The sequence below is a fragment of the Chenopodium album genome, chromosome 12, assembly GCF_948465745.1.
Source record: "Chenopodium album chromosome 12, dcCheAlbu1.1, whole genome shotgun sequence".
Classification (NCBI taxonomy): Eukaryota; Viridiplantae; Streptophyta; class Magnoliopsida; order Caryophyllales; family Amaranthaceae; genus Chenopodium; species Chenopodium album.
In genome coordinates this window covers 15,906,356-15,933,897 of record NC_137845.1, presented here as the reverse complement: position 1 = coordinate 15,933,897, position 27,542 = coordinate 15,906,356, and the positions used below count along the sequence as shown (strand labels likewise).

Genomic DNA, 27,542 nt, shown 5'->3' with positions numbered 1-27,542 from the left:
CCGTCCTGTTTAGTGATTCAAATGGTCTTGGTTCGAGAGGTATAATCTTGCCACTCTCGGAGAGCATTTTGAACATATTCGCATAGGTGGTCCCAATTGGAGTGTTGGACTTATGGCTCCTTTTGGGTGTTTCGACTACTTGAAGAGAGAATGGTTTCCTTATATTAGTCTTTATAGGTGTTATTTCTTTATTGACATGTTTATTTTGTTCTTGTTCTGTGCGTTCAAGAATTCTTCTACACATGCCTATCATTCTCTCTACCGAATATACGAGGAGCAACATATCTTCTTTAGTGGGCGGTCATTGTATTGGGGACAATTCACTCATGGCATCGAAGAATACTTCTTCTTCTTCTTCAAGGGCATGAGTTTCTTCGACCGGTTTGATTAAAGATGAAGGATCAACACAACTTTCCTCATCGGAGATAGCCAAGGAGTCAGAAAGTGGCACACTGTTGATGCTTGGCTTCTTGCTTGCAGGAGGCACTGGGAGTTTATTGTTATTGATCAGGTCTTGGATAGCTTCCTTTAGCTTCCAGCAATTCTCAGTAAGATGGCCCCTACCTTGATAGTACTTGCAGTGTGCATTGGGGTTTCAATTAGCCGTTCTTTTTTCGACTGGTGGATCCCCAAATGGTCCGATAGGATTTATAAGACCTTTTGCATGAAGACGGTCAAATGCAGTGTCATAACTCATACCAATAGGAGTAAAGTTTCTCCTAAATGGTTTCCTTTGTCCTTGATTGTTCATAGCGAGGACTTCATTCATATTAAAGGTGCTAACATTGTTTGAGTAGGTGGTTTTGGAAGAAGGATTGTCGTTCTTCTTTCCTTTCCAGCCACTGTTTGAGTTAGTGTTAGCGGCTTTTTATTTTGCAAGGCCGTCTTCAATATTAATTCTAATGTCATAGACGGCCTTGAAAGTATTCAAATTGCTTTGATACTTGAGATGCTTAGAATATTTTTCCTGGAGATTCTTTATGAACAATCTCACAGATTCCTTTTCGGTAGGTACCTCAATCATCTTAGTAGAGGTTTCCCTCCACTTATTAAAGAAAGAAGTAAAACCTTCATTCTCTTTTTGTTTAAGTATCTCAAGTTCCCTATGATCAGTTTCAACTTGAATATTACACTTGTATCTATCAATAAAAGCATTTACAATGGCATCCCAAGTAGAGGTTTTCTCTTTGTCAAGGGAAAAGAACCATTGTTGACAAACGGTTTCGAGTGATAAAGAAAACAATGTATGAAAAATTTTCTTATCTATCCCCTTAATGTTCATTATTGTCTCGAACGCTCTTAAGTGGAAGTAAGGATAATCTGTTTCCTTGAACCTAGGGATGTCATGGCATTGAACTTCTGCGGAAGAAGTTCCATGTCCATTGAGACCCCTTGTGAGCTAATGCCCTGGAATCTATAGTCATTGGATATTTTGGTGAAGCTTTCTTGCATGAGCTCCATTTGTTGTTGCCTCACAGGGTCATTGACTTGAAGAGCTATACTCTTCATCAATTCAGTTAGGTTGGCTACATACTTTTTGAGTTCATTAACTTCTTCTTGAGACGCCATGATCTTCTTAGCTTTTCTTTTCCGAGTGATGGGTTTGGCAAAAAGGAGTATTTGAACAAATGTGTTATCTTTGATTAACCGCCCTTCCTTTCTTGACCAAGCGCTGTAAATTAAATCATTTATTTGTTTTAATGACTTGACTCGAATTTGACTTTGACTTTATTGATTTTTTTTAAAAAAAAAAAGCAAAAATAGGGTAAAAAAAAAAGCAAAAATAGGGTGTATTTTTGAGGATCAAGTAAGGGTTTAAACAAGTATGGTTTAATTAGAGGATTAATTTCCGACTTACCCCCCTAAAAAAAATGACGGAAAATACGCGCATACAAGACTCTCTAGACATGGTCAAAATGTGACATGTTATGTGTGTGCTTTAATAGTGAATGTGAGTGACATACTTTTACTCTTTTGTGAGACCATGAGACTATGTGCCTAGACTCAATTAAGGACTGAACATGATTACTGTCATTAATAAACCGATTAAACCGTTTTAGCAAATTAGTCAGACTCGTCGCGAAGACTCGAGAAAAAATACAGGCTGTCGTCAGACGACAGAACTGTCGCCAGGCGCTGAGGGTCAGCGCCAGACGACGGGATCGTCGCCTGGCGCTAATACCTAGCGCGTGGCGCCATAGTCCAAATCTCTGCGCCATTCTAGAACATCGATCTGGGACTGTTTCGAGTATTTTACTCTAAAGGGACAAGCCTAAAAGTCGTACTAAGTCAAGTTTGATCAATTTATTATACTTTAATCATTTATAATTAATTAATTAAATTAGCAAAGTCCTCTAGTCATTAATTAATTTATTTAACTCATTCATAAGTCAAACAAACGGTCAGGGGGAACACATAAAATATGCACAACAAATAATGCACAAGTAGTCAAGTAGTCATAACATGATGCAATGAGTTTGCAACCTAACCATGGCTCTAGTTCTCTAAAGTTCAGGATATGGGTTAGTCAAAGAGGGTCTATGGTTATGAGTCCGGATGCACCGCGCAGAAGCCTTACCTTTGGAAGGGTTGGCGCGTGTGGATGGGGGACCCCGCGAGTTAAACTCGCTTCCATGGTTTGGTGAATTTAACAAACTCGGATGTACCCTTCATTGCCAGGAGCGTTCGATTAGGTAGATGGAGCGTGAATTCCCAGAGGGTTATGGCCATATGTAGAACACATATGGGTTTCAGAAAAAAGGGAAAAACTCAATCAGGAAGTAAAACCGAGCAAACAGTACTAGAAAACTAGTCGAAACAAGAAGGTAGATTTCTGGCTCGGTATTGGAAGATTTCGGTGCGAGAAAAAAGCGTCTGTCGCCAGGCGACAGCGCCATCGTTTGGTGCTGACGCTGTTTTCTTAGCGCTAATTCCTACATGCCTCGACAGCTTTCTGTTATTGAATTTTCCAGTTTTTTCGTAGCATTATTTCAACTTTAGTTGTGAAAGATATTTCCCTAGATTCCAACGTGTAAAAATCCTATGTTTTTTACGCATTTCGGATGGTCTTTCCAATGCGGATTTTATGCTTATGCCAATAATGTCAATCAAAATTACGCACATGAAATACTTAGAACTTTTCGAGTCTCATCCACTCATTCTAAATCATTGCCAAAATAAATTTTAGGAATTAAAATAGAAATCCGTCCCCAGTGGAGTCGCCAAAAAACTGTAGGAAATGTTTTAAGCTTCCTTCCCTTTGGATGCCACCATGTTTAAGTGTATGATCACAGTGGGGCTCAAGTGTGGGATGCTTGAAACATTCCCTACAGACATAATGCTCACAGAATGGATGAAAACCAATGCCATCGATGAAAAAGCCAGGACATTAACATATGCATAGTTTCCCACGGAATTTATGTGGACAACCACTGAACAAATCGATGAAATTGGGAATAAAATAAAGAAAAAGTCGTGGGCAAGGCGGCAGGAACGTAAATGCATCGGAAGAATTGCATATGTTCATCCTACTGCAGGGGAGAGGTACTACCTTCGCCTACTACTCAACATTGTTAAGGGCCCTAAAACCTTTGCGGAGATTAGGAAGATTGATGGACAAGTGTATCCTACATACAAGGAAGCTTGCTACGTATTGGGCTTACTCAACAACGACAAAGAGTGGCATGATGCTATACAAGAAGCAAATCAGTGGGTAATGCCAGTGCAATTGAGGGAACTTTTCGTAACCCTACTATTGTTCTGCGAAGTAACTGATATATCAACACTATGGGAATGCAGCTTCAACGCCCTCTTAGAAGACATACAATGGAAAAAGTGAAGGTTGTTCAAACATCCAGAACTCATACTTACAGAGGATCAGATATAGACATACACACTACTTGAGATTGATAGGATTCTGGTGAAATTCGGAAAGTGCTTGGCAGATTTCAAAGACCTACCACAACCTGATTTTACAGAAGCAGAAACTACGGAAAACAAGCTTATTGTAGAAGAAAGACTTTAAGACATCAAACAACTCCAAGAAGATTGGTCCAAGAGAATAAAGAACTTGAATAAAGAGCAGTTAGATGTTTATGCCAAAGTGATGCAAGCAGTTGAACAAGACACAGGGGAGATATTTTTCTTATACGACCATGGAGGGACTGGAAAGACATATTTATACTGCACCATCACAGCAAGGCTTTGGGCAGATCAAAAAATAGTTCTGAATGTAGCATCATCAGGTAACACAATATTAGTTCAATTATTTTAAAAACATATTACATCCCCTCTATACATAAATTTAACTAAGTTTTGAAAATACAAGTATTTGAAAATACATATACATACATACATATACATATATATATATATATATATATAGATCGATAGATAGATAGATAGATAGATAGATAGATAGATAACTAACATATTTGGAATGACATATTAGGTATTGCGACACTGCTTCTCCCAGGAGGAAGAATAGCTCACAGTCGATTTGAGATACCAATAGACCTACTAGAAAATTCAACATGTAACATCAAACGCAACACCCAGTTAGCAGAACTCCTCCAACATACATAATTGATTATTTGGGATGAAGCACCAATGGACCACAGATACACATTTGAAGCACTTGATCGCACCATGAGAGATATAGTAGGACACAAAAAACCAGGGGCAGAAGCTAAGCTGTTTGGAGGAAAGGTTGTATTACTGGGTGGAGACTTTCGCCAAGTACTACCGATAGTCACAAAAGGAGGCAGACAAGATATCGTTCAGGCATCAATAAACAGATCCTACATATGGAATGCATGCAACGTGTTCATTCTTAAGCAAAGCATGAGAGTACGAGAAAGGGAAGCCAAGAACGAGAGCTACTATAAAAACAAACGGTTCAACGAGTGGCTTTTGGCTATGGGTGATGGAAGACTTGAAACAAAATCTGAGGACCACGAAGTTGAAGGTACTTGGATTGAAATACCAAATGAGTATTTGGCTGACGTTGGGGTATCTGAACTACATAAGGTAGTGGAAACAACTTACCTAGATTTTGAGCTAAGAAGATCTAACGATAACTATTTAAAGGAAAGGGCTATACTCACTCCCTTAAATGAAACCACAGACACCATAAACGAGTACATGATGAGCCTCTTGCCCATAGAAGAAAGGACCTACAAAAGTTGTGATGAAGTATGCTTATCTTCTACTGAATGTGACCAACAATTCTCATAATACCCAACTGAATATCTAAACAGCATAAAATTGCCAGGATTGCCGCACCACGAGCTTAAATTGAAGGTAGGAATGCCGGTCATGCTACTTCGAAATATAAACCCCCCCACAAGGGTTGTGTAATGGTACTAGACTGATTATAACCTACCTAAGGAAGTTTGTAATTGAAGGAAGGATCATAACGGGGTCGAAACAGGGTAACAAATTCCTAATTCCCTGAATTGTGATGACATCTACGGACCCGAAATTACCTTTCATCTTAAAAAGAAGACAATACCCATTAAAGCCTTGTTATGCTATGACAATAAATATGAGCCAGGGCCAATCACTCTCATATGTTGGTGTTTACTTGCGAAAGCCCGTGTTTAGTCATGGACAACTTTATGTGGCAGCATCAAGAACAACTTCCCCCGAGGGTCTAAAGTTCTTCATTGATGATTGCTACCAAAAATACAAAAGGCATACAAGGCACATTGTCTACAAGGAAGTATTCTCAAACTTGCCAAGCATGGTAGAGGATAGCCTCTAAAATCTTTTAAAACATTTGACATATCATAAGCTTTGTGATTTAGTTCCCATGACTGTTATTTTTTTTCAAAGACATCCAATGACTGTTATTAAAGTTAAAAAATTTAATTACTTTTCAAACAAAATATGTCAATTTAAAATCAGCGCTTTATGATAAATTACTGAATACAACTTAAAATGATTATAGAATTTACCAAAACTTTTAACTTAAAAAACTTAAAGAAAGAGTTCATTTAAGGTATATCATGTACAGTTACCTAAATCAATGAATCTTGACCAACTTTAAGGTATAAAACATTCAAGTTGTACTAATTTTGCCTTTTACCAACCTATTTCTTACCATTAACCTTTTTTAACAGCATTAACATCAGGTCTACCCAATTCATTAACTCACATAATCTCTAAACATAACTGACACACAATATATACCAAAAACATCAATATATATATATATATATATATATATATATATATATATATATCCATTCTATCACATGATTTACAAGAGTTGCAACAAAAATAATTAAATTTCATCCCAAAAAAAAAAAACCAATACTTACATTTTCGACCATTTCGTCAACAACATGCAACGCAGGACCTTCTCTAAGACCAATTTTATTTGTGTGCAACTCTAGCCTTTTGAACTTAAGAAAATCAAAGTAGCATCAAGGACCTTCAATTTCTCAATATAAAATAGCCTCACCTTCTTCTTTAGAAACCCCTTTCCTCACAAATGCAGGTGTTTTCTCAACCAAAGCATTTGCCTCCTTCAACCACAATTTAATCACCTTTCACTACGCCCCTGCATCAAACTACTCCAATTTTACATCAAACATCGCCTTCTCCTTGGTCTGAAATTAGACAAAATAGAATAACAATCGACAAGTTCAACGGGATTGAGGGGAAAAACCTCATTTGCGATTCAATCTAATTTTTGGGTTCCAATTCAATTGATGTTAACAGAGAGTGAAATGAAAGAGAAATTGATGAAATTAAGCGATTTACTGAGCCCATTTTTCAATTCTACAATTTTGGAAATGGAGGATAGCGTGATTGATTTCTAAGTTTGATTTGATTTGGTTAGGGTTTATCACAGAGGAAAAATGAAACAGCTCAAGATTGAACAAGATGTAAAAGGATGGTTTTTATTTTTTAACCCATATAAATTTTTTAAATAACCCAATACAATAAAAGTCCATGTCCTAAAAATAAAAGCCAAAGATATTTCATATTTTAAGATTAAAAATATGGAGTAATTTTTATGGTTAACGGAGTCTGTCTTTTACACTACTACAATATTTTATCGGGTTTTTTTTATATATTCAGTTGATGTATCAAAGAAAAATACATCAACTGAATATATAAAAAAGAAAAAAAACAAATTCAAAAAATAATTATTCTTATAGATAACAACTAAAAAAATGATAAAATTTTATATTAACAAGATAAATTCGTATTTGTATATAAAAAACTTTTATAATAATTAATACTATTAAAATCTAAAATTCTTAAACATAGTATGATATTAAAAATAAATAAATAAATAAATAAAAAACGAAGCTAAAAAAAATGATATGGATAACAATTAAAAAGGATTAGATTACAAAGAATGATAAAATTTATGTAGAGAAGATATAATGTATTGTATTTCCTTATAAATAGGACTTAATTTAATTCACTATACATAGAAAAATATTAATTGTTTCTTTTCATAGTCGGAGATCCCAAGATTCATGGCTACACAAAAGTGAAATTTACAATACCTTCGAGGATTCAATGGTAAACAAAGATACAACTAAGGTTGAAGATGGAAAAAAATTAATCTTATCATCGTCATTGATCGGAGGCACAAGAAATATGTACTAGAATTACAAAGAAACGATATACTCTACTCACTACATATTTACGGCTGAAAAAAGGAATAGAATAATCCTGTCAGCGTCATTCACATTCACAGGAGACCCAAGATACACAAACCAGAACTACAAAAAAAGAATAAAGTGCTCTGCATAGAGGTGTAGAAGAGAGAATTCTATTTCAACCTCACAAATTGTTTTTTTTTTTAAATTTTTGTTAATATCATAATAATAATAATAACAAATGTCTTTTAGTTTATGACTTTATCCATTTATTATTATTATTATTATTATTATTATTATTATTATTATTATTATTATTATTATATAATAAGACACAAATCTTAAACAATATTAAAAATAAAGTCGTGCAACGCACGGGCTTCACACCTAATTCATTCATAAAGGAGTGCTAGTATGATTAATTAATGTCACAATACTTTAGATTAAGGTCTAAACTAGACCATAATAATTTTGGAAACAACTCAAATTTACTGTAATTTTGTCATATATTCTTAAATTAACACCAAATTAACAAAGATATTAAATACTACACTTATTTTAAATTGTAAGGGCTACATAAGTACATATAGCATTATTCTTATTTCGTAAGACAAATTGCTCTAATGGTCCATAACCTTTCACAAACCAATATAATCCAACTTAATGGGCTAGATACTTCGAGAATAAGTCAAAAAGGGTAAGAGTACGAGAAAACCCACCTCAAAGTGCTGGATTGAACCCCAAATAACATTGGAAGATCTTTCCCCTACCAGGCCAACTCTATGACTGGTGTTGGTCTGTCTAGTAATTCAAATTGAGTAACCAAATTCAGGCTAGTTTAGCCAAATCTAGATCAAATGTTCCACCGGTCACATACTCCGATATAACCAACAAACAAATCCCTAAATCAGTGATCTCAGAACAAGCAATTGCAAATTGAACCAAGTAATTAAAAGCAATAAAAACTACAAGATCAGATTTTCTCCTAATGAAGCATATCATTAGTTTCACCCTATTATTAGCACAAAATCCATTACACATGTCCTGGTATTTCATACACTGGTCTGATATCCAGAAGGATGAACAACCATTAAACAAATGGAAACAACATATACATTCACAGGCCTGAAGCCTATAGTCAAAGGTTTTCTGAAACTTTATGACAGGCGTAAAACAAAGTATTATCGTCATCATCTAGTATCCCCCTTGAATAAATGCGTTCAAGCGGTCTAACTCATCTCGGTGCTCACTAACCACTGCACGGACTACGTCGCCAATAGACACCATACCTTTCATCCCTTTATCATCAATCACTGGGATGTGTCGAATGCGGTTATCTGCCACCCAAAACGTTGTAAGAGATCATTCAGGTTTAGCAGGTACTCCTAAATGACAAGGGAAAGAAAAAAAAAAAGAGCCAGCAATTTCAATCAACTAACCAGTCATCAATTGCATTGCCTTCAGAACCTTGGTATCAGGTGTAACAGTAATAAGCTTGTTCTGCACACAAACCAGGCATAATAAGACATGAGACATGAGAAAGTCCAATAAGTTTTAATACCAAGTAGCAACATATCTGTCCCAAGTAAGGTAGGGTAAGATGCGACATACCTCCTCAGTCATGATGTCACCAACCTTGGTACTCTTTGAGGATCTTCCTTGCACTATGATTTTCCTCAGATAATCTGGAATACCAAAAAGAAACTTTTATAAGTCCTGTCATTATGCTTGTGTTAGCAGCATTTAGCATGAAATGAATACGTATAAAAGTTTACAGAGAATCACTAAAGACTACAGAGCATTACGTATCAAAGTTTACAGAAAATCAGGTTCATAAGCCCTCAACTCAACAAACCTGCAATCAACAGATCCTATATGAGAATCACTCATCCATGAGTGAATTTGTCAACCCCACGAGACCTTATAGTGTTTATTAAATTAACCATTAGAGAACTTTGACTCTCCAATCAAACCTAAGAATGCCATGGATCAGTATATTCAGCACACAATAATCCTGCTGACAAAATTCAAACTTTTAACGAGAACTTATAATTCCAAACAATCCATCTAAAACTGATCAAAAACCCAAATTAATTTTAGATGAAATGCACTATTCTCAAATTGATGCAATCTTTAGAGTGCTTCCCAATTCCATTCCCAATCCACAATTCAAATTCTTACACTAGATTTAACTAAGCTCAGTCAATCATGGTACCTTACAATGCACCCTTAAACCATCAGATAGACCCTGATTACTATCAATTGCATCTCGTAACTTCCTGGTCCTCACATGTCTTGGAACCCTTATTTGATGATGAAATGGGATACCTAATTACCAAGTTGTATCAGTTTCTTTGCTGATACTTCTAACATCTATTACCTCTATAGTTTTATCTTACTAAATTTAGCAAAATTTTCTTCATGATTCTCACCCTTGATATCCATTATGGCCAAGGACGTCATCTTCACTATCAATAAATAGCATGAAAGATCAAGTAAGAGACATAAGTAGCTTACTAAATTATTTATCCTCAAAGTTAGCATAGCCTGACAGGCACGCAAAATTAGTTGCTTGAGGTGATCATGATCCATTATAACAAAAAAACTTCATGGTGCGCTAAAAGTGTTGACTCAAGGATTTGATGTGTGTCCTACAACATCTGCACATACGGGCTGATCAATCTTCCTTCATCAATCAAATATCAAGACCATACTTTTTGGAACAGTTCCTACAGAACTGGCGCCACTATGTGGAAAGCTATAGCTTTTCAAGGTCTAGAAGAATTACATTAGTTCCAAGACCGAGTGAAAATTTAGACAGAGATTCCAAGATTATTCATCCAAGAAGCAATGATTTAAAGTCAGTTAAACTTGAATGTATGATGTAACTGAACTCAGAAATAACAAACATAATTGAATTATATTATGATAATTTTTCGGCTACAAGTTTAAACACATAATTATTTCGTTCTGGTCCAAGTTAGGCTACACTACATAACTGGGTGATGAACATTGTTGATTTATACACTCCATCGATGAGTTCATGATAAAAAAGAAAATGGTTGATCTACATGTGGCAAAAATTCTCATAAAGAAAAGAGCCCAATATTTTCATGTTCATATACCTCTTTCTGTGATGATACCAGCAATCGACTTTTCCTCTTCAGGCTTCACAACCAACAATGCTCCCACATTGTGTTGTGTCATCTGTAAAGATAAAGATGATGTCCATGGCTGATGAGTTTGCCAAGCAACCAGACATGAAGAAATGAATTCAGTAGTACAAACAAAGAGGAAGATAAAAGTCGCATACCGACTTAACAGCATCGTAAACAGTGTCCTCAACTGTGCACCAAAGCCAGGAGCCATCAGCCCCTTTACCCTTTTCTTTCAAGATATCTGAAATGGTGGTTCTCTCAAAGCCATGCTCATCTATACGGGCAGACACAGTTGACTCAAACCTTGCACATGTAATGGGTCTCAGAAATTGATTTCCCAGGCGTACATGTTGCAAGACTGCATTCTTTCCATTTAAGAGAAGACCTCGAACTGCCCCTTGCATTATTTCCCTGCTAACCAAAATTTTAAGACTGATTAGCACTTAGCATACGAAATCCTATACATTAAAGACCAATAATATTGTAACTATAAAAACAAATAACCTACAATAAGATACTCTAAACGAAATATAGTGAGGAAACTTCAAACAAGACAGGCAAAAGGGCAAGAGATAATCAGAGAGTCAAGGAAAAACGGGAAGAGAGGAATGTAGGGGGAAATGGTTAGAGACCATTCAATTGTCTAGGAGAAATCAAAGGTGTAGCAAGATAGAGAGAGTTAAATATTTGCCCTCTCTTTTCAGGGATTAAGAAGTGGAGAGAGGGAACTAAGGAGGATGCTAAGCACTAATTAACTCATATCTTGTTAATCGTTCAAACTCCAAGTAGTTGTTTGGAATTAGTTTGATTTGAGAATATTATATCCATATAAAAAAATTTCGCTAGGACATATATAGGTCCCACTAGTGGAAGAAATAAATAGTGGAGAAAAATAGTAAGTTCTTCATATGTTTTCCTTGTATTGTGAATTGTGATAGCAAAATAACTTCATAAGCTGGCAAAACATATATTATTGGATACAAAAAACATTTTTTACTCTTGAAGCCGTATAAAGTAATGGTGACAGCATATATACAAGAATTCTCTTTTACATTTTCATTCGCGCAATCGTACATCATAATTAGTAAACATATCACCATGGAAATACAAGTTAATCATCCCTTTACAATATTATCCACTTCACAAATGCAATATTGCTCGTCACTTCAAAAAATTAAAAGTTCCTACCACAGAGAAGAGTTTTGTCAGTTTGACTACATATAATCACAAATGCGGTTCACAACTTCACATAAATCGAAAATCAATCATCAAATCCTAAATACTTAATCCGTCTTTTTCAAAGGAGTATAAATGTTCCAAGTAGTTGGGCGGAGTTTGTATCATTTGGGAATAATTTTATCGAAACAAAATTTAAATATGACAACAAACAACCCAATAAAGTTCATCTGATGTCTGTAAATTGTGAAGTTTAATAACAAAAGCACTACATTCCTGTAAACAAAAAAAGCAGCAAATTTCTTCAGTCACACATCGAGTATTGGTTGACAGAAAATGTACAAGCATGCCTCTACACATTCTTAATTTATTGAAAACTCATGGGCGCAATCATCAAATAGGTAATTACCAGGGAAGTCGATTACAAATCACAATCTAATTCATACACTCCACGCACATTACTCGTACCTTTAACCAACAATAACAACACTGATTTCACAATACTATTCACTTCACAAATGCAATGTCACTCATCGTATTAGGAATGATTCTCTGTTTTTATAGTCAGATCGTTTTAACTTTTACACTATTCAAACACTCTACTCAGACTAAAACTAACTCGGATGATTTATATATGAAAAAACGTAGTCACGTGGAAACTTGTTAGATCCATCCTAACTTACTTTTTCAAAATATCAACATTAAGTTAAACAAACGTAAAAGTCAACACGTCGCAACTCAATCAATCAATCAAAGCCTTAATCCCAAAAGTGGGGTCGGCTAACATGAACCAAATTTGATTATTCCGTGTAGTCATCAACATAAATCTTTCTCCTCCATCCCTTACGATCCAAAACTTCATCCTCACGTAAATCCATGCACTTCATATCCTTCCTCACTCCTTCCAACCAAGTCATCTTTGGTCTCCCTCTTCCTCGTTTAATCCCTCCATGGTCCCACTCTTCCACTCTTCGCACCGGTGCACCCTCGGGTCTCCGTCTTACATGTCCAAACCAACGCAGACGATTTTCCCTTAATTTATCTACAATGCCCGCCACACCTACTTTCTTGCGAATAACCTCATTTCTGATTCTATCTCTTAAAGTGTTTCCACACACCCACCTTAACATGCGCATTTCCGTAACCTCCATCTTTTTAATATGCTCTTTCTTAGAAGCCCAACATTCTGTACCATAGAGCAACACTGGTCTTATGGCAGTCCTGTAGAATTTTCCCTTCAACTTTAAGGGAATGCTGCGGTCGCATAACACTCCCGTGGCCGCTCTCCATTTAAGCCACCCTGACTTAATCCTGTGGGTCACGTCTTGATCAATGTCACCATTCTTCTGGATGATCGACCCTAGGTACTTAAAACATTCACTCATGGTCAAATCCTTTCCATCCAAACTCACCACTTCATTGCTTGTCCCCCTCTGAGTGCCAAAACGACATACCAAATATTCAGTCTTACTCCGACATACCACTTCAACACGTCGCAACTAAAAAATCGTAAATCGGTCATCCAATCCTAAAATACAGTCTATGCAACATCTGGTGGATTTGATGTGATCTATGCAACTTCAATATTATTACACTCATAATTTTCAAATAAAAAGACCAAGTTGACTATGGTCCAGCCTTGACTTCATAATATAAAGCCCTTTTTTGTTCATCAAAAAATTTCAACATCATAGTAATCACAAATAAATAATAACAACATCAATAAATATTTAGAAAATAACATTCAAATAAAGAGTTGATCAACTACAATAATAACAAGATCTAAGAAAAATGAAAAAAAAAACTAGTCAAAAACGAAATCAACAGAATCGGAAAAAAGCGTCGGAAAAGGGAGAATAAATTACCGGCGTTGAAAAGCGACGGCGATGGTCTAGGGTTAATGGGAGGAGAGAGAAAAAGTGGGTTTAAGGTTAGAGGTTTGAGAGAGGTGGAGTGGTGACTGTAATTGAAATTGAAGAGACAAAATGAGTCATTTTTATGGATAAGAGCTTGCAGCTTTATGTGGACCCCACCTCAATCCACCTGTCTAGATTAAATGGACAGTTACATTTTTCTATTACTAGATATTGTATACTCGTATGATATTTTTATAATTTTTATTTTTATGACAACCTTATTTTTATTACTCCAATTTTTCTAAGTTGATAAATTAGTAGGAGAGGGAAATACAAGGAATTATATGTTGTAAAAATGTTTTTTTTTTTTTTCCTAAAAAGTTAAAAGTGAGGTTAGTGAAAAAGGAAAATAGTTGCTCGTAAAATGTACTATTACCAAACAAAGAAATGTTATGCTCAACTAATTATAAATGGATGAAAATAAAAAGTTTGTAAAAATGGAGAAAGTAGTGAAACAAACGTCGTATTCCTTAATTTAATCTACCGCGTCCCAATTGTTGCCTTTAAAACAAATCATTATCAATAGTTGTGACTCAAAACAATATTTGCTCCATCTCTAGGTAAACTGGGTATCAATATAATTAGTTGTTCAGGTTTAATAAACCCCGTAACTTAGTCTTTACACATAATTATTTCTTACTTTATAGGAAGTGAAAAATATTGTTTGGTACAGCATGAGAACTGAGAAGTAAAATGGAGAGTTCGATTACGAGGTGGATTTAGTACAAGGGAATCTAACAGTTTAATGTTATACATAGTCCTTACTATATATAAGCATTAAATTTACACTTAAAAATCGTAAAAAGTTAAAAAATCATAAAAATATAAACACTAATTTCACTGATTTACGCGTGTTTTTGTCCTAAATTTCTATTTTATACAATTTTCAAGAGTGTATTTAATGTTTATATATAGCTCTTAAAGCTACATATAGCATTACCCTTTTTAAAATAACATCCAAAAATGATCCAAAAATCATTTACCTGATCCAGATTAACACAAGTTTCGACATAATTATACGTAGTATTTACGAAGTATTATATTTCAGTGGGCTGATTTAAAATGCAATAAGATCCAGTGGGCATATAACATACTTCGTAGTACATAAAAAGGGTGAATAGACAACAGTCCACTCTAATTATTCATTACTTCCTCCGTCCCTTTTTTACATTCCTATTTGTAAAATTACACGGAAATTAAAAAACTTGGAATAAAACAAAGATCAATAAAACAAAGTATAGTAAGAATTACAAGACATTAATTGATGTTTTAAGTAAAACAAAGATAAAATAATATTTAATGTTGTACATGTCATCAATCCTTTGAAAAGAAAAAAGACCAATAATATTTTTTAGTGGAAAAAAAAGAACCAATCATATTCATCTAAATTGATGCACATGAATTCTGAAAATAAGAGTAAGAATTAGAAAATAAGAGTGAAAAAATAGAAAAAAATAGAAAAAACATTAATTACAAAACAGAAAAATAGGGATATTTGGTAAAAATTTACTTACTAAAAAAGGAAGGTGGGAATATAATTTTGAAATACCCAAAAATGAAAGCATGAATGTAAAAAAGAGATGAAAAGAGTAGATTAGATTTAGATAAACAACAATATAATTACTTCAAAACATTTCCTCATTTACTCTGTAAGTCTAAAATTAGCCAAACATCAATGAATAAGTTTTCCGATTTTAAAGGCTACTTTTAATGAGGGTTCACATGACATGTTTTTACCCAAGACAAAAAGAGGGATGATAAGAATATTACAGAACCTTACCTTCTTTACTCCGTATTTCACAAGCTTAACGAGTAAGTTACAGTGTGACTTTACATGGAAGATTGACTAAAAAAAAATGCTTCCAAAATACAAACCTGATAAATTGTGAACATACATGGTTGTAAAACTACAGGCTTTCGGTTTTTGTGTCCCGTGTTGATTAATAGTTAGAGGTTTCCATCCAAAAGGAGAGACTGAATTGGAGCACTTGAAAGTTGAGGGACTAAACTGCCAGACTGGGTAAAGTTAAGGGATCTCCAGAGTTGAAACTCACCAAAAAAACACAACAAAACTATGTCGCATGCACAATGTTCGCAATGCATATGCCTCTACCATCTAATTTGCAGCTTGAAAAGACCTTGAATCGTCATCTCACAGAGGCCATCATTCTCCAGTCATGCTTCTTCCTGCGGCCTCTGTGATGGGCTTTCTGCTCTGAGAAAGTGTTTTCCCCAACCACTTCCAACTTAGTACCTATAACGACATTATCAAGAGAGTATAATTAGCAATGCCACAATTATTTCTATAGTCCACTGAAGCAATCGAACCATTGTTCCTTCAATCTCCCAACTTATTTGTCATGTAATATCCATATAGTTGAAGTATCAATCAATATGTGTATTTTGGATGTTGCTAATGGACAACTTTACAGAAGATGCTAAGCCTGTCAATTACAGTCAATTTTATATCCAACAACAAGCCTTGTAATCTCAGGAAACAGGAGACATAGTAAGCTAAACAAGCTTTGATCAATATTGTTTGAACTATCCAGTACAAAAATAAAGGAAAAACTATGTTTAAACTGTCAAGTGTCAACACTGCCAGTCAATAATCTATCCATCAGAAACTGGTAGAACCACCCATTACTGACAATGATGAAAGACACCACACAATCTCTATATGATCCATGAACAGCCAATCCAACTTTCTATGATTCCCATAAATGCTAAGCTTTGAAGTACACAATACTTCGTGATACATCCTGATCATCTTCAGTTTTAAATCGTTTAAGTTCTATCTCTTAATTTTAGTTTACATTTTACTTAAAAGTCACCAAGGAAAATGGTAATGTCCACAATTGAGTATAAACAAGAACCTTTTTACATTCTAAACCTCTTCCAAGCCATCCAAGGTGGTACTGACCCTCACAAACTGTTATGTGTTGCAAGTCGCACTATATCAAGTATGTTATAATTTTTTTTCTAAAATCATACTCCCTCCGTGTTGGTAACTACTCCCTCGGTCCCCTTTTTTTTTTGCACCATGGGCCCACTTTATAGAGAGCCTTATGAGCCATGGTGCAAAAAAGAAGGGAGAGAGGGAGTATAACTAAGTGACCAAACAGAGGGCCTGTTCCCATTGACTGAACTGAGCTGAACTTAACTTTACTGAACTTATTAGAGCTGAGCTGAACTGAACTTATTAGAGCTGAGCTGAATTGAAAATAATCTGATAAGAACAGGACCTGATCCTCCACTTTCTCTCCTCCTAGGTTATCCACAAAATAAGTATTCTGACCCATTTGAGTAAAAAAAAACATGGCACTGCAAGCCAGAAATTACAAGAGTAATGTTTTTGCAGTAAATGCTCTGAACCATTGTATCTCTTCTGTAGTATCTTAGCACATTTAGAGCAGATTATTGTTGTGAGGTAAGGTTTGAATCTTGACACTCCACAAAACTACAACAGTATGACTATGTCTTATGAAGACAGCATTAGAGTCAGACAGCTGAAGAGCAAGCTCAATTGAGCAACTGTAGATCATATCAAAGGCCAGCAGTCAAAGCTAATACCTAGGCTTCTCGCCTTGAAAAGCATTTAAGAAACAAGTCAACTCTTCCTTTACTACCACGGCAAAATATAAGTATCCATTTCAAAACTTATACAACTAAGACTTTCTAACGTATGAGAGCCTAAGAAGCTCCTGATGATGGATACTGAAGTAAGATCCAAAGCTAGATAAGGACTTTCAGAATGTGTGACCGTTTACTCAGCTTGGCAAATTGGATGCTTGTTCCTACAGGTGACTCACTTAGACCTACTCCTCACTACAATATCCAAAATTGGCAGAGGACAAGAGCAGTTGCAATAAAAAGAGACAGAGGACCTGGGGTATTGGTTCAATCCAGATTACACCACGATTTAAGGAAAAAAAAAAGTAAGAATAAAGGGATAGAACACGTGCAACTGGCAAATGTCACTTTATCTGAAGTTCTAAAGCATCATCATAGTATGATAGTTCAATTCTTCTTTTGAAAAAGGAAAACTTCCACAGCATAAAATCTAACAAGATTCCCATCACACATCAAATATTAGCCACATTCTCCTTCACTTTAAGTTTCTCACTAGATTGCTATCAAGTTTCAACCTAATAAAGTAGTCACTTGCTTCCCACAGCACTCGCCATCAAAATTACAGCATATCAAGCCATGTGTTAAGTTTACTACTTTTTTTTTAGTGATTGAGATTGTGGGGTTTTTATTTATTTATATATATATCATACAAACCAACCTATCAATTAAAGAAAATTTGCCAATTACAACAGGTAAAAGTACCCATTTTGCGGGTTACAACCATCATATTTTATTTTTGCAAATTACAACCAAAAAAGTCACTAAACATTTTAAACTACAACCAAAATTCGATTTTCAGCCACGTTACCGGAATATGACCTCATTATATCAATAAATGATTCCAATCTAGTATTGACTTGGGATTATTTTTTATATCGATAAATGATTAATAACGTCATATTCCAGCGAAAGTGACCAGAAGTCGGATTTTGGTCGTAGTTTAATATGTTTGGTGAATTATTTGGTTGTAATTTGCAAAACTAAACTTTGATGGTTATAACTCACAAAATGGGTACTTTTACCAGTAGTAATTGGCAAAATTGTCATCAAATAACTAGGTCTCTAGACACTCCCAAAAAGTTATTCATTCCGTTCTCCATTCCTTTGCCTTATACTCACATAACATCCTCAATATTTATTTTCACCCTCATCCATAAGCAATATAATAATTTAGAAGCTCCAATGGACAGCCCCTATACATTCACCAGTGTATACAAATGCTATTTTCTTCTTTCTCTGCATGCTCATACACCTTCGTTTACCTTCACATACCTCTCCCCTTACTTTCTAAATCCTACTGCACTTCAACTTCACAGCACTTAGCTTGCAAAGTTGCCGACGGTGCAGGACATAGATACGGCCATACAAAATGGGAATGAACAGTTATAAAATATGTATGTGTATTTGAGCCAAATTAATCAACAAAAGTTGACTCAAGTGGTAAGCAGCTTGATATCGCTTAAGGGAGGTCTCAAGTTCGAGCCTCACCGAATGCAGAAAACTCTTGTTGGGAGACTCACCCACCATAAGCCAGGTGTGCAACCCGGGTGAGATCCGGATATAATCGGAGCTAAGCCCCGGTGAACCGGATGGGGCAAACTCGGAAAGAGAAAAAAAAAAAAAAAAAAAAAAAAAAAAAAAAAAAAAAAAAAAGAAGAAAAAAAAGTATTTGAGCCAAATTGTGCTATCTAGAAAGCACTCCTCCCACCACCATACACACACAAAAGACAATTTTTCTCTCTATCTTAATCTTTTAAAACTTTTCCCACTTGACTTGCCCACCGCCCACAACCGACCACATGTATCAGCTGCAGGTGAATTCAGTTGCTATAAGGATAATTAATGGTTTCAATGCCACAGGAAGTTTCCAGTTCAAATGGTATTACTGAATGTGAAAAACAATGGTAAGTAGATTCAAGTAGTCTTTCTTATTTGGAGAAAAACCTCTTCACAGATCAATACAAAATCTGAATACTGTACCTCCCACATCTTAACCCACAGCCAGCCATCAACCCATTCTTTTCAATCAGTAGGCACATAAATCAACCGGCTTTACCTGGTTAGCTAAATAATATTGCAACCAGCTCCTATTCACTCATATGGAGTGTATGGACACATTCAATTGACTGGAGCTGAAGTACTACATTCTACTCTTGTATTATCAACCTTCTAAATAGATTGAACGTCTTCACCAACGAAGACAAAGGAGTATTGTCAATATTCTACAATACTCCATTGGGTTAATGCAACGACGACAAAGGAGTATTGTCAATATTCTACAAGTTGAAATTTCTGAAATTTTGCATGAACTTTCCTCAATCAGTGTATGGAAATGAAACAGGTCAAGCACAAACAAGAGACAAACTATTACAAAGTAGTATATGCATTGGGTTAATGCAACGTAGACAAGGGAGTATTGTCAATATTCTACAAGTTGAAATTTCTGAAGTTTTGCAAGAACTTTCGGCAACCAATCTATGGAAATAAGCAGGTCAAGCACAAACAAGAGACAAACTATTACGAAGTAGTACATAAATTGGGCTAATGCAACGAAGACAAGTGAGTATTGTCAATATTCTACAAGTTGAAATTTCTGAAGTTTTGCATGAACGTTTCACAATCAGTCTATGGAAATAAAACAGGTCAAGCACAAACAAGAGACAAACTATTACGAAGTACATACATTTACACTCACGCAACTTAACACACAAAACAATTAAGACTTGATAATGCACAACAAACACAATAAAACCAATGAAACTGAATCATTGCATATAGCATACTGTATATCCTAACTGAAGTCTACAAGAAATTTCATAAGCCAAAAGATCAAAAGAATGAAAGAAATGACCAATATCCAAATCCAAAAACCAGTAAAAGATAGTTAAACTATGTACCTCCAAATCTTTCACCCCACAAGAACAACCTGGTATCCTCTTCCTCATCATCAATCTCATCACCATACCCAAACTCCGCATCGCCACGATAACCAGGCTCACTCCCGTACCCGGATTCGCTCCCCTGCGCATCAAACCCGAACCCCAAATTCGAACCCTCCCTCTCCCTCTCCCCAACCCCATTCCCCCTATCTCTCTCCCTCTCCCTCTCTCTCCTAGCTTCACTCACATCAGAAGCCCAACCATTTGCATTCCCATTAGCTCCACCATTCACAAACAGCTCCCCACTCGAATCGGTCCCGCCTGCCGCCACCATAAAATCCGAGCAAGTAGCCGTTGCCGTAGCCCCAACTGAACAACCCCGCCCATTTCGGGTCCCACTACGATCACTGCTCCTCCCAGAAACCGACCGTGACCCACCTCGACGACGTCGTTTCTTTGCCATCCAACGAAACTTATCCTTCCTACTGTTATAGCTACGGGATTTATCACCACCATCGTCGAAAAGACTAAGCTTGGAGAAATCAATGGAGTCAATCGAAAGTGAAAACAAAGAAGTAACTCGATCTGCTAAACAAGGACGTTTTGGATGAAGCCCAGATGTTTTTTTATGATTAGGGTTTGAATTTAAATTGGAATTGGTTGAAATGTAAGAATCCGAATCTAGGGTTTTGGAATTGGAATTAGGGTTTGTGTAATTGTTAAAGGGTTTCCATGTATGGAGTTGCAATAAGCATGAATCAATCGAATTGCGAGATGTTAGGGATTTAGGTGACATATTTTACAGAAAATATCCAGAATTTGGTGAAGAAATTAAATTACAATTGGGGTAAAAGGGGCTGGATTTGAATTTGAGGAAGTTAGAGGAAAAAAAAATAAAAATAAAAATTGGAGGGAATTGTGAAGAGAGTCTACACAAAGTAGCAGTAAAAGTTGCAGAAGATTGAGGTTGAAGATGAAAGTGATGGCGATGGATAGATTCTAGAATAGAATACAAGTACTAGAATTGACAAATACGGAGTACTTTCAAAGAACCTGATGAATGGTGTACAAAATACAATAAATATCGTATTCCCTCCTTTTTTTTCAACGTCATATTCCTTCAGTAAAGTCCGCTACATGGATAGCACATGATTTAGAGTCTAATGTTGTAAAATGGCCACATCGTTGAATATGGAAATTGGACATCCCGCCTAAACTCCAAATCTTCTTATGGCAAATAATGTATAATAGTCTTGGTGTTAGAGATATCTTTTATAAAAGAAAGATTATTCCTTTCAATCATTGCACCTTTTGTTCCGTCTATCCGGAATCTCACAACCATTTATTTCTTACTTGTGATAAGGGTAAAGAAATTTGGAATAACAATTTAACCCAAAACTGGTTTCCTGGTACTCTTCTACCCATAAACTTGATAACGACATTATCTACGCTTCAGAAAAACAACTCCTCCCTCCGAAAATTTATTTTCCTTTTATGGAGTATCTGGAAAGAACGAAACTCTATTATTTTCAAGAATGAGATTTTTAGCATGTCTAGGACCTTCCACCGAGCGCAATTTGTGTTCGACGAGTGGAATTATCGCATTCTCATAGATACCTCTTTAAGCTTGGGGTTTCTAATGCAGAGATTCCAAACCCATCATCTACCTCACCCAAACCACCCCAACCCACAGTTGGTTGCATGGGAGGCTCCTCCTCTCAATTCTTTCAAACTCAACTTTGACAGTTCAATAAAAACAACTCAGCAGCAGCAGGAGTCATCATCCATTGCAGCACAAGCTTTCAACCTTGGAACCACCAATGTCTTCATAGCTGAAGCTTTTGGCCTCCACAAGGGAATCATCCTCGCCCTCCAACAAGGAATATAAAATCTTCACATTGAAGGAGACAACCTCCTAATTGTCAACGCAGTAAGCTACGAGATACAATATAGAAAATTTATTATTTTACTCATAATATTGTTATTTTAGATTGTTTTGAAAATCAATACTTACATAAAATTTTAAATTAAAGGTTTAAATTAAAGATCGAAAAAAAGTCAATAACACATTTACTCCACTTTTTGTACCTTAACCTTAAAAAATATTGTTGATTGTTGAGTTTTTTGTATAAAAGATTAAAGAATATATAGTAAACATCTACCGTAATACTACGTATATAGATTAGATAAATGTATTTTTTTTTTTTTTGAAACAAATATAAACGTGGTATATGTTGACTAAATTGGTTTTTTTTTTTTATGGAACTATATTGGTTTTAAATTTATTTATTTTAATAAAAATATGTACGCTTATCTTTTAACAAAGTTAACCGTGGTTCTTTTCAATAAAAATAAAAAAGGTAAGTATGGTTTGTGGGTAATAACTTTTTATTTATTTATTTATGAAAAGTACAGATAATTTTAGGTTGTGGGTAGTTAGTAGTTTTCATATTTTTTTTTTTTTTTTTTGTGAGTAGTTGTTATGAACTTTTTTTTAGAAAAAAAAAATAGTAAATAAGTAATTTTATAAATTGAGAAGGGAATTTTGGGAAAAGGCAAATTTATCACCCAAAAAGCCCTTTCTCTTTATATAGTACTATAGATATGTAACTATTATTATATTTGGTAACTAAGTATTAATTGCAACCAAAAAAATCTTATTTAGTTTTTTTTTTATATATACCAAAATGACCAACATACCCTCACTTAAAAATTATTAACACATATTACTACACATAATTACAAACCATCAAAACCCTAATCCAACTTAATTATCTCATCCCATCAAAAATCAGATTCATCCCCATTATCTTTCTCTCAATCTCCTTTTTCATTTCTCATTCCCCAATTATATTTCTCTCTCCTCCTTCACCCATTTTCATCAATTGAAGAAGAAGACCACCTTTCAGTTTTTCAATTTCAAATCTAAGCTAGGTTGCGAGGGTGATTCGTGGGTGGTGGTTTGGTGGGTGGATCATGGGTTAGGTGGTGGATTGTGGATTTTGCTTCGTGTAGGTTTTGATTTTGGTGGTGGTGGGTTTGCGTGGGTAAGCTAGGTGGTGTGGTTCCGCAACCAAACTATCGTGAGCTGTTTCATGATCTCTTGGCACAATTATCCTTCGCTTTCTTTGACGTTTATATATGTTACTCTTTGTACGGAAATACTGCATCTTTCATTACTTGTAATCGACAACTGTCATTGGTAAAATCCATAACCATGTGATCATATATATCATCATCTGAACTTGAAGATGAAAAACTTGAAGAATTAGAATCAAATTTCATATTGTGTTTTGCAAAGAGTATCTGAGATAGAGAATGTTGATAGTATCTGATGTAATGTTATAGTGAATAATATTATCTTCAGAATGACAATATCCTATTTTTGATAAGGATATGTCGTTACAAAACAAGGTTATTTGCAAGATATGATTTCTGGTAAGTTTTGTCAAAAGATAAGGTTTTCACAAGGTAATCAAAAGATATGAATAGTCAAAAGATAGGATTTTGGTTAGGATTACTTGCACTTTAGCACTTTGTTTGGTTAGAAGGAAATGGAAGGAAAAGAAAAGAAGAGAAATAGAGGGTGGGATGGGGGGCAAACTCTCTTGTTTAGGTAAAGGATTGGGGAAAGGAGAAGGGATCTATTTCCCTCTCTCTTTTAATAAGCATAATCCCTTCGAAATTGGAGAGATTTTGGGGGAAAATGAAGCTCGATCATCTCCCCCTCCCTTTCTATTCCCTTCCCTTCTTATCTCCCCCCCCCCTTCCTTTCCTTCCTTATTTACTATCCAACAAGCGTAAAAAGATTATGATTAAAAGATTTGCCTGAAATTGAGGATTACTCAAAAGATCTCGATTAAAAGGAGGATTATTTTGTATCTATTGAAAGTTTGAATTGTTTTAAAAACTTATATTTCTCCTGTAATCTAATATATATATATAAAGGGGAGTTTTTTCCCGAGTTTTTAGAGCGCCACGTAGGATTTTGTTATTTAAAAAAAATTATAGAGCGCCACATAAATGTGCGATGTAGGATTGAAATTAAATGATGTAGGATTGGAATTTAATGTGTGCCACATAGGTTAAAAGAATATTAAAATATTAAAATTACAAACGTAGGATAAAAACTAAATGGTAATTGGAATTTAATGTGTGCCACATAGGTCAAAAAAATATTAAAATATTAAAATTACAAACATAAGATAAAAACTATTAAAACGGTGATGCCTCAAAAAAAAAAATGATCCTACATGCATATTAATGTGTATCACAATTAATTAAAAGATTATCACAAGTCATGTTCTAGAAGATATGATTTTTTCATATTACAAACAAAGTCCATTAAATTCTATTCCACCGTATTTTTTAAGTACAAATTAACTTATTGACATTAGGAATAATATAATAAAACAAACGTAACTCAATGTTGATCCTACGTTATTTCTAAGAAAAAAAAAACTCAAAAAATTAATCCTTTTTTTAAAAAAATAATCCTTATCACCTATGTGCATATAATTATTATTTCTAAGGAAAAAAAAAACTTAATTGGGAAAAAGATAATAATGATTACAATTTTAATAATGATAAAATTTAAGTTAGGAAAAAGATATGAATTGTTTTAATTAGCTTATGCTTTGTTATTATTATAAATAGGCATTAATTTAATCCACGCACCACCAAAGAATCACACAATACTTCATACAAAGCAATTTAGGACTTTATATTGCGGTTTAAGAAAATGTACGTCTAATTCCTTAAACTCAAAATAATTTGTTAGCAACGTGTTATGATTTCTATATGGCATATATTATTGAGCTTTGGTGATTAGTTTAGAGTGATGTGATTGTGAATTTTGCCACGCCAAGGTCTATTTTGTTGATGGATCCTGTATAAACTACAAAGTGGTGTTGATTGCATGTTTAGTGGCGTCGGGTGTTCGGCCATTTGTGTAGTCTAGCTTAGTTTGTAGTGTACTCCTGTGTTTATGTTACTGTCATATTAGCAACGTGATATTTAGCAACAGCATCACTACAATTTTTTTAGTCTTCTGTTTTTATCATCATTGTTATTGTTGTTTTTTTTTTTTTTTTTTTTTTTTTTTTTTTTTTTTTTTTTTTTGCATCTACCAGAGAGATTGTGCTTTGATTATGTGGTAATATTAATTTTAACTATTTTTTTCATTGCATTGTTTTCTTAGGTCTACTTCGTCGATTCGAGAACTTAATTCTTCCAAAAATGATTGGAAAATTAAAGTACGCATATCAAGGCTTTTTGATGTTTTGAACTTTTGGAAACTGAATAGTTTGATTAGTTTTCTCTTTTCAGATGAAAGGGTTTTTTTTTATTTTTTATTTTTAAAAAAAAGACAAAATTGAGAGGGGTATTTTGGGAAAGTGAAATTTATCACCCAAAACCCCTTTCACTTTATATATAGAATATTTTACCGATTTTAATCAATTTGCAACCCACTATTTTTGGTGATTTGCCGATAATTAAAGAAATATACATCAACTAAATATGTAACGACTAGATTAAAGCATGTTATAGAATGAATATATTAAATTACTGTTTTATTAATTAAATATTGTTGAATATTATTAAAGCAATATACAAAGTAATAATATTGAATGAATATTGTTTATTAATAATAATAATAATAACAAATTTAAATAAGTAGTTTTTTAAAAAAATTAAGTAATTTAAATAAACAATAAAAAAATACAAACCAATGTATATCATAAACCATTAACATGTTTCATGGGCTTTCAAAAATATGATATTAAAAAAAATATATAATTACAAAAAAAATCATAATATATGATTATTGTTATACCTAATATCCACAATCACGTAAATATAGAATATATTAAAAAGAAAAAGAAAACAAAATCAAAATCAAAAAATTATTCTTATAGATAACAACTAAAAAAAATGATAAAATTTAATATTAACAAGAAAAAACGAACCTTAAAAAATGATATGAATAACAATTAACAAAGAGTTGATTATAAAGAAACAAAGATACAACTGAGGTTGGAGATGGAGATGGCAAAAAATTAACCTTATCACCGTTATTGATCGGAGGTACAAGAAATATGTACCAGAATTACAAAGAAACAATATACTCTACACATAGGAGACCCAAGATACCTAAATCATAACTACAAAAAAAGAATAGAGTACTCTGTACAGAGGTGTACAAGAGATAATTCTGTTTGAACATCACAAAAATTGTTTTTTTTAACATTTTTTTTATAATATCTTAAATAATCTTAAAAATAAATCCGTGCGTCGCACGGGCTTCACACCTAGTATATATATAAATGGGAGTTTTTTCCTGAGTTTTTAGAGAGGCACATAAGATTTAATTTTCTTAGCGCGCCATGTAGAATTATAAATTTTAGTTTTAGGACTTGTAGCCAATTAAATAAGAATTATTAATTTCTTTTAGAATTAAATAATTCAAATGTCACCGAAGTAAAATTGGCGAATGAGATTTTTAAGTTTAAACTAATTAAATATAAAAATATTATATTTTGATATTAGGGATTTTATCTAAATATATAACACAATAAAAAAAAAGTTTTAAAAAATGCAAACCAATTGTGCATCATACGGGTTTAAGCTAGTTTGAATTATTATGATCGATGTTGAAGAGTAATTGAAAGTGGAAGTTAAATGGGAAAATTTACTTGTTTATGAGTGAGAATAGAAATTTTGGAAAATAAACAGACTGATATGAAAAAATGCTAAAAATGAAAGTGCGTGAAAATATTATACTTATCTTATAGAGAAAAAAATTATGACTTGTAGACACCCAAGTGTGTCTCCCCAAAACCAAACCCAGTGATGAATACCTTTTGCGTCGAATCATAATCGAACAAGGTGAAAGTGTGAAAGGTCAAGTGTTGCGGTTGGTTTTTATTTAAAATTCTTTCTTTCTGTTTTCGAAAACAACTCTATTTTGTGAAAACAGCCAATCCAGTTTAGTTTGGTCCACGACAAGGGTCCAATAATAGCGTAGTTGGATGGGGCTTGCAAAGAGTTCTCCAACGATATATTATAAGCTCAATTCTGATGATTAATGAGGAAGTTATGGCCAAAATACTAAACTGGGCCCGGTTTGATCTTTATATGCGGCCCAATGATCTAGGG

At 34.2% G+C, this 27,542-nt stretch overlaps 3 protein-coding genes across 3 annotated transcripts; 1 reads left to right on the top strand and 2 right to left on the bottom strand.

Moving 5' to 3' along the window:
- Window positions 1-4,608: 4,608 nt before the first annotated feature.
- On the top strand, window positions 4,609-5,764 carry LOC145570976 (uncharacterized). The gene is made up of 2 exons (XM_081630089.1): window positions 4,609-5,193; window positions 5,555-5,764. The coding sequence occupies exons 1-2, from the start codon at window positions 4,609-4,611 to the stop codon at window positions 5,762-5,764; spliced, it is 795 nt and encodes a 264-aa protein (XP_081486215.1).
- Window positions 5,765-8,600: 2,836 nt separating this feature from the next.
- LOC145570414 (CBS domain-containing protein CBSX3, mitochondrial-like) lies at window positions 8,601-13,941 on the bottom strand. Its single transcript, XM_081629490.1, has 6 exons — window positions 13,822-13,941; window positions 10,936-11,191; window positions 10,748-10,829; window positions 9,234-9,307; window positions 9,062-9,122; window positions 8,601-8,959 (listed from the first exon to the last, which is right to left on the bottom strand). The coding sequence occupies exons 2-6, from the start codon at window positions 11,182-11,184 to the stop codon at window positions 8,817-8,819; spliced, it is 609 nt and encodes a 202-aa protein (XP_081485616.1). The 5' UTR covers window positions 11,185-11,191; window positions 13,822-13,941; the 3' UTR covers window positions 8,601-8,816.
- A 1,603-nt stretch (window positions 13,942-15,544) lies between these two features.
- On the bottom strand, window positions 15,545-21,338 carry LOC145572131 (uncharacterized). Its single transcript, XM_081631149.1, has 2 exons — window positions 20,403-21,338; window positions 15,545-16,126 (listed from the first exon to the last, which is right to left on the bottom strand). The coding sequence occupies exons 1-2, from the start codon at window positions 21,178-21,180 to the stop codon at window positions 16,020-16,022; spliced, it is 885 nt and encodes a 294-aa protein (XP_081487275.1). The 5' UTR covers window positions 21,181-21,338; the 3' UTR covers window positions 15,545-16,019.
- Window positions 21,339-27,542: the final 6,204 nt, after the last annotated feature.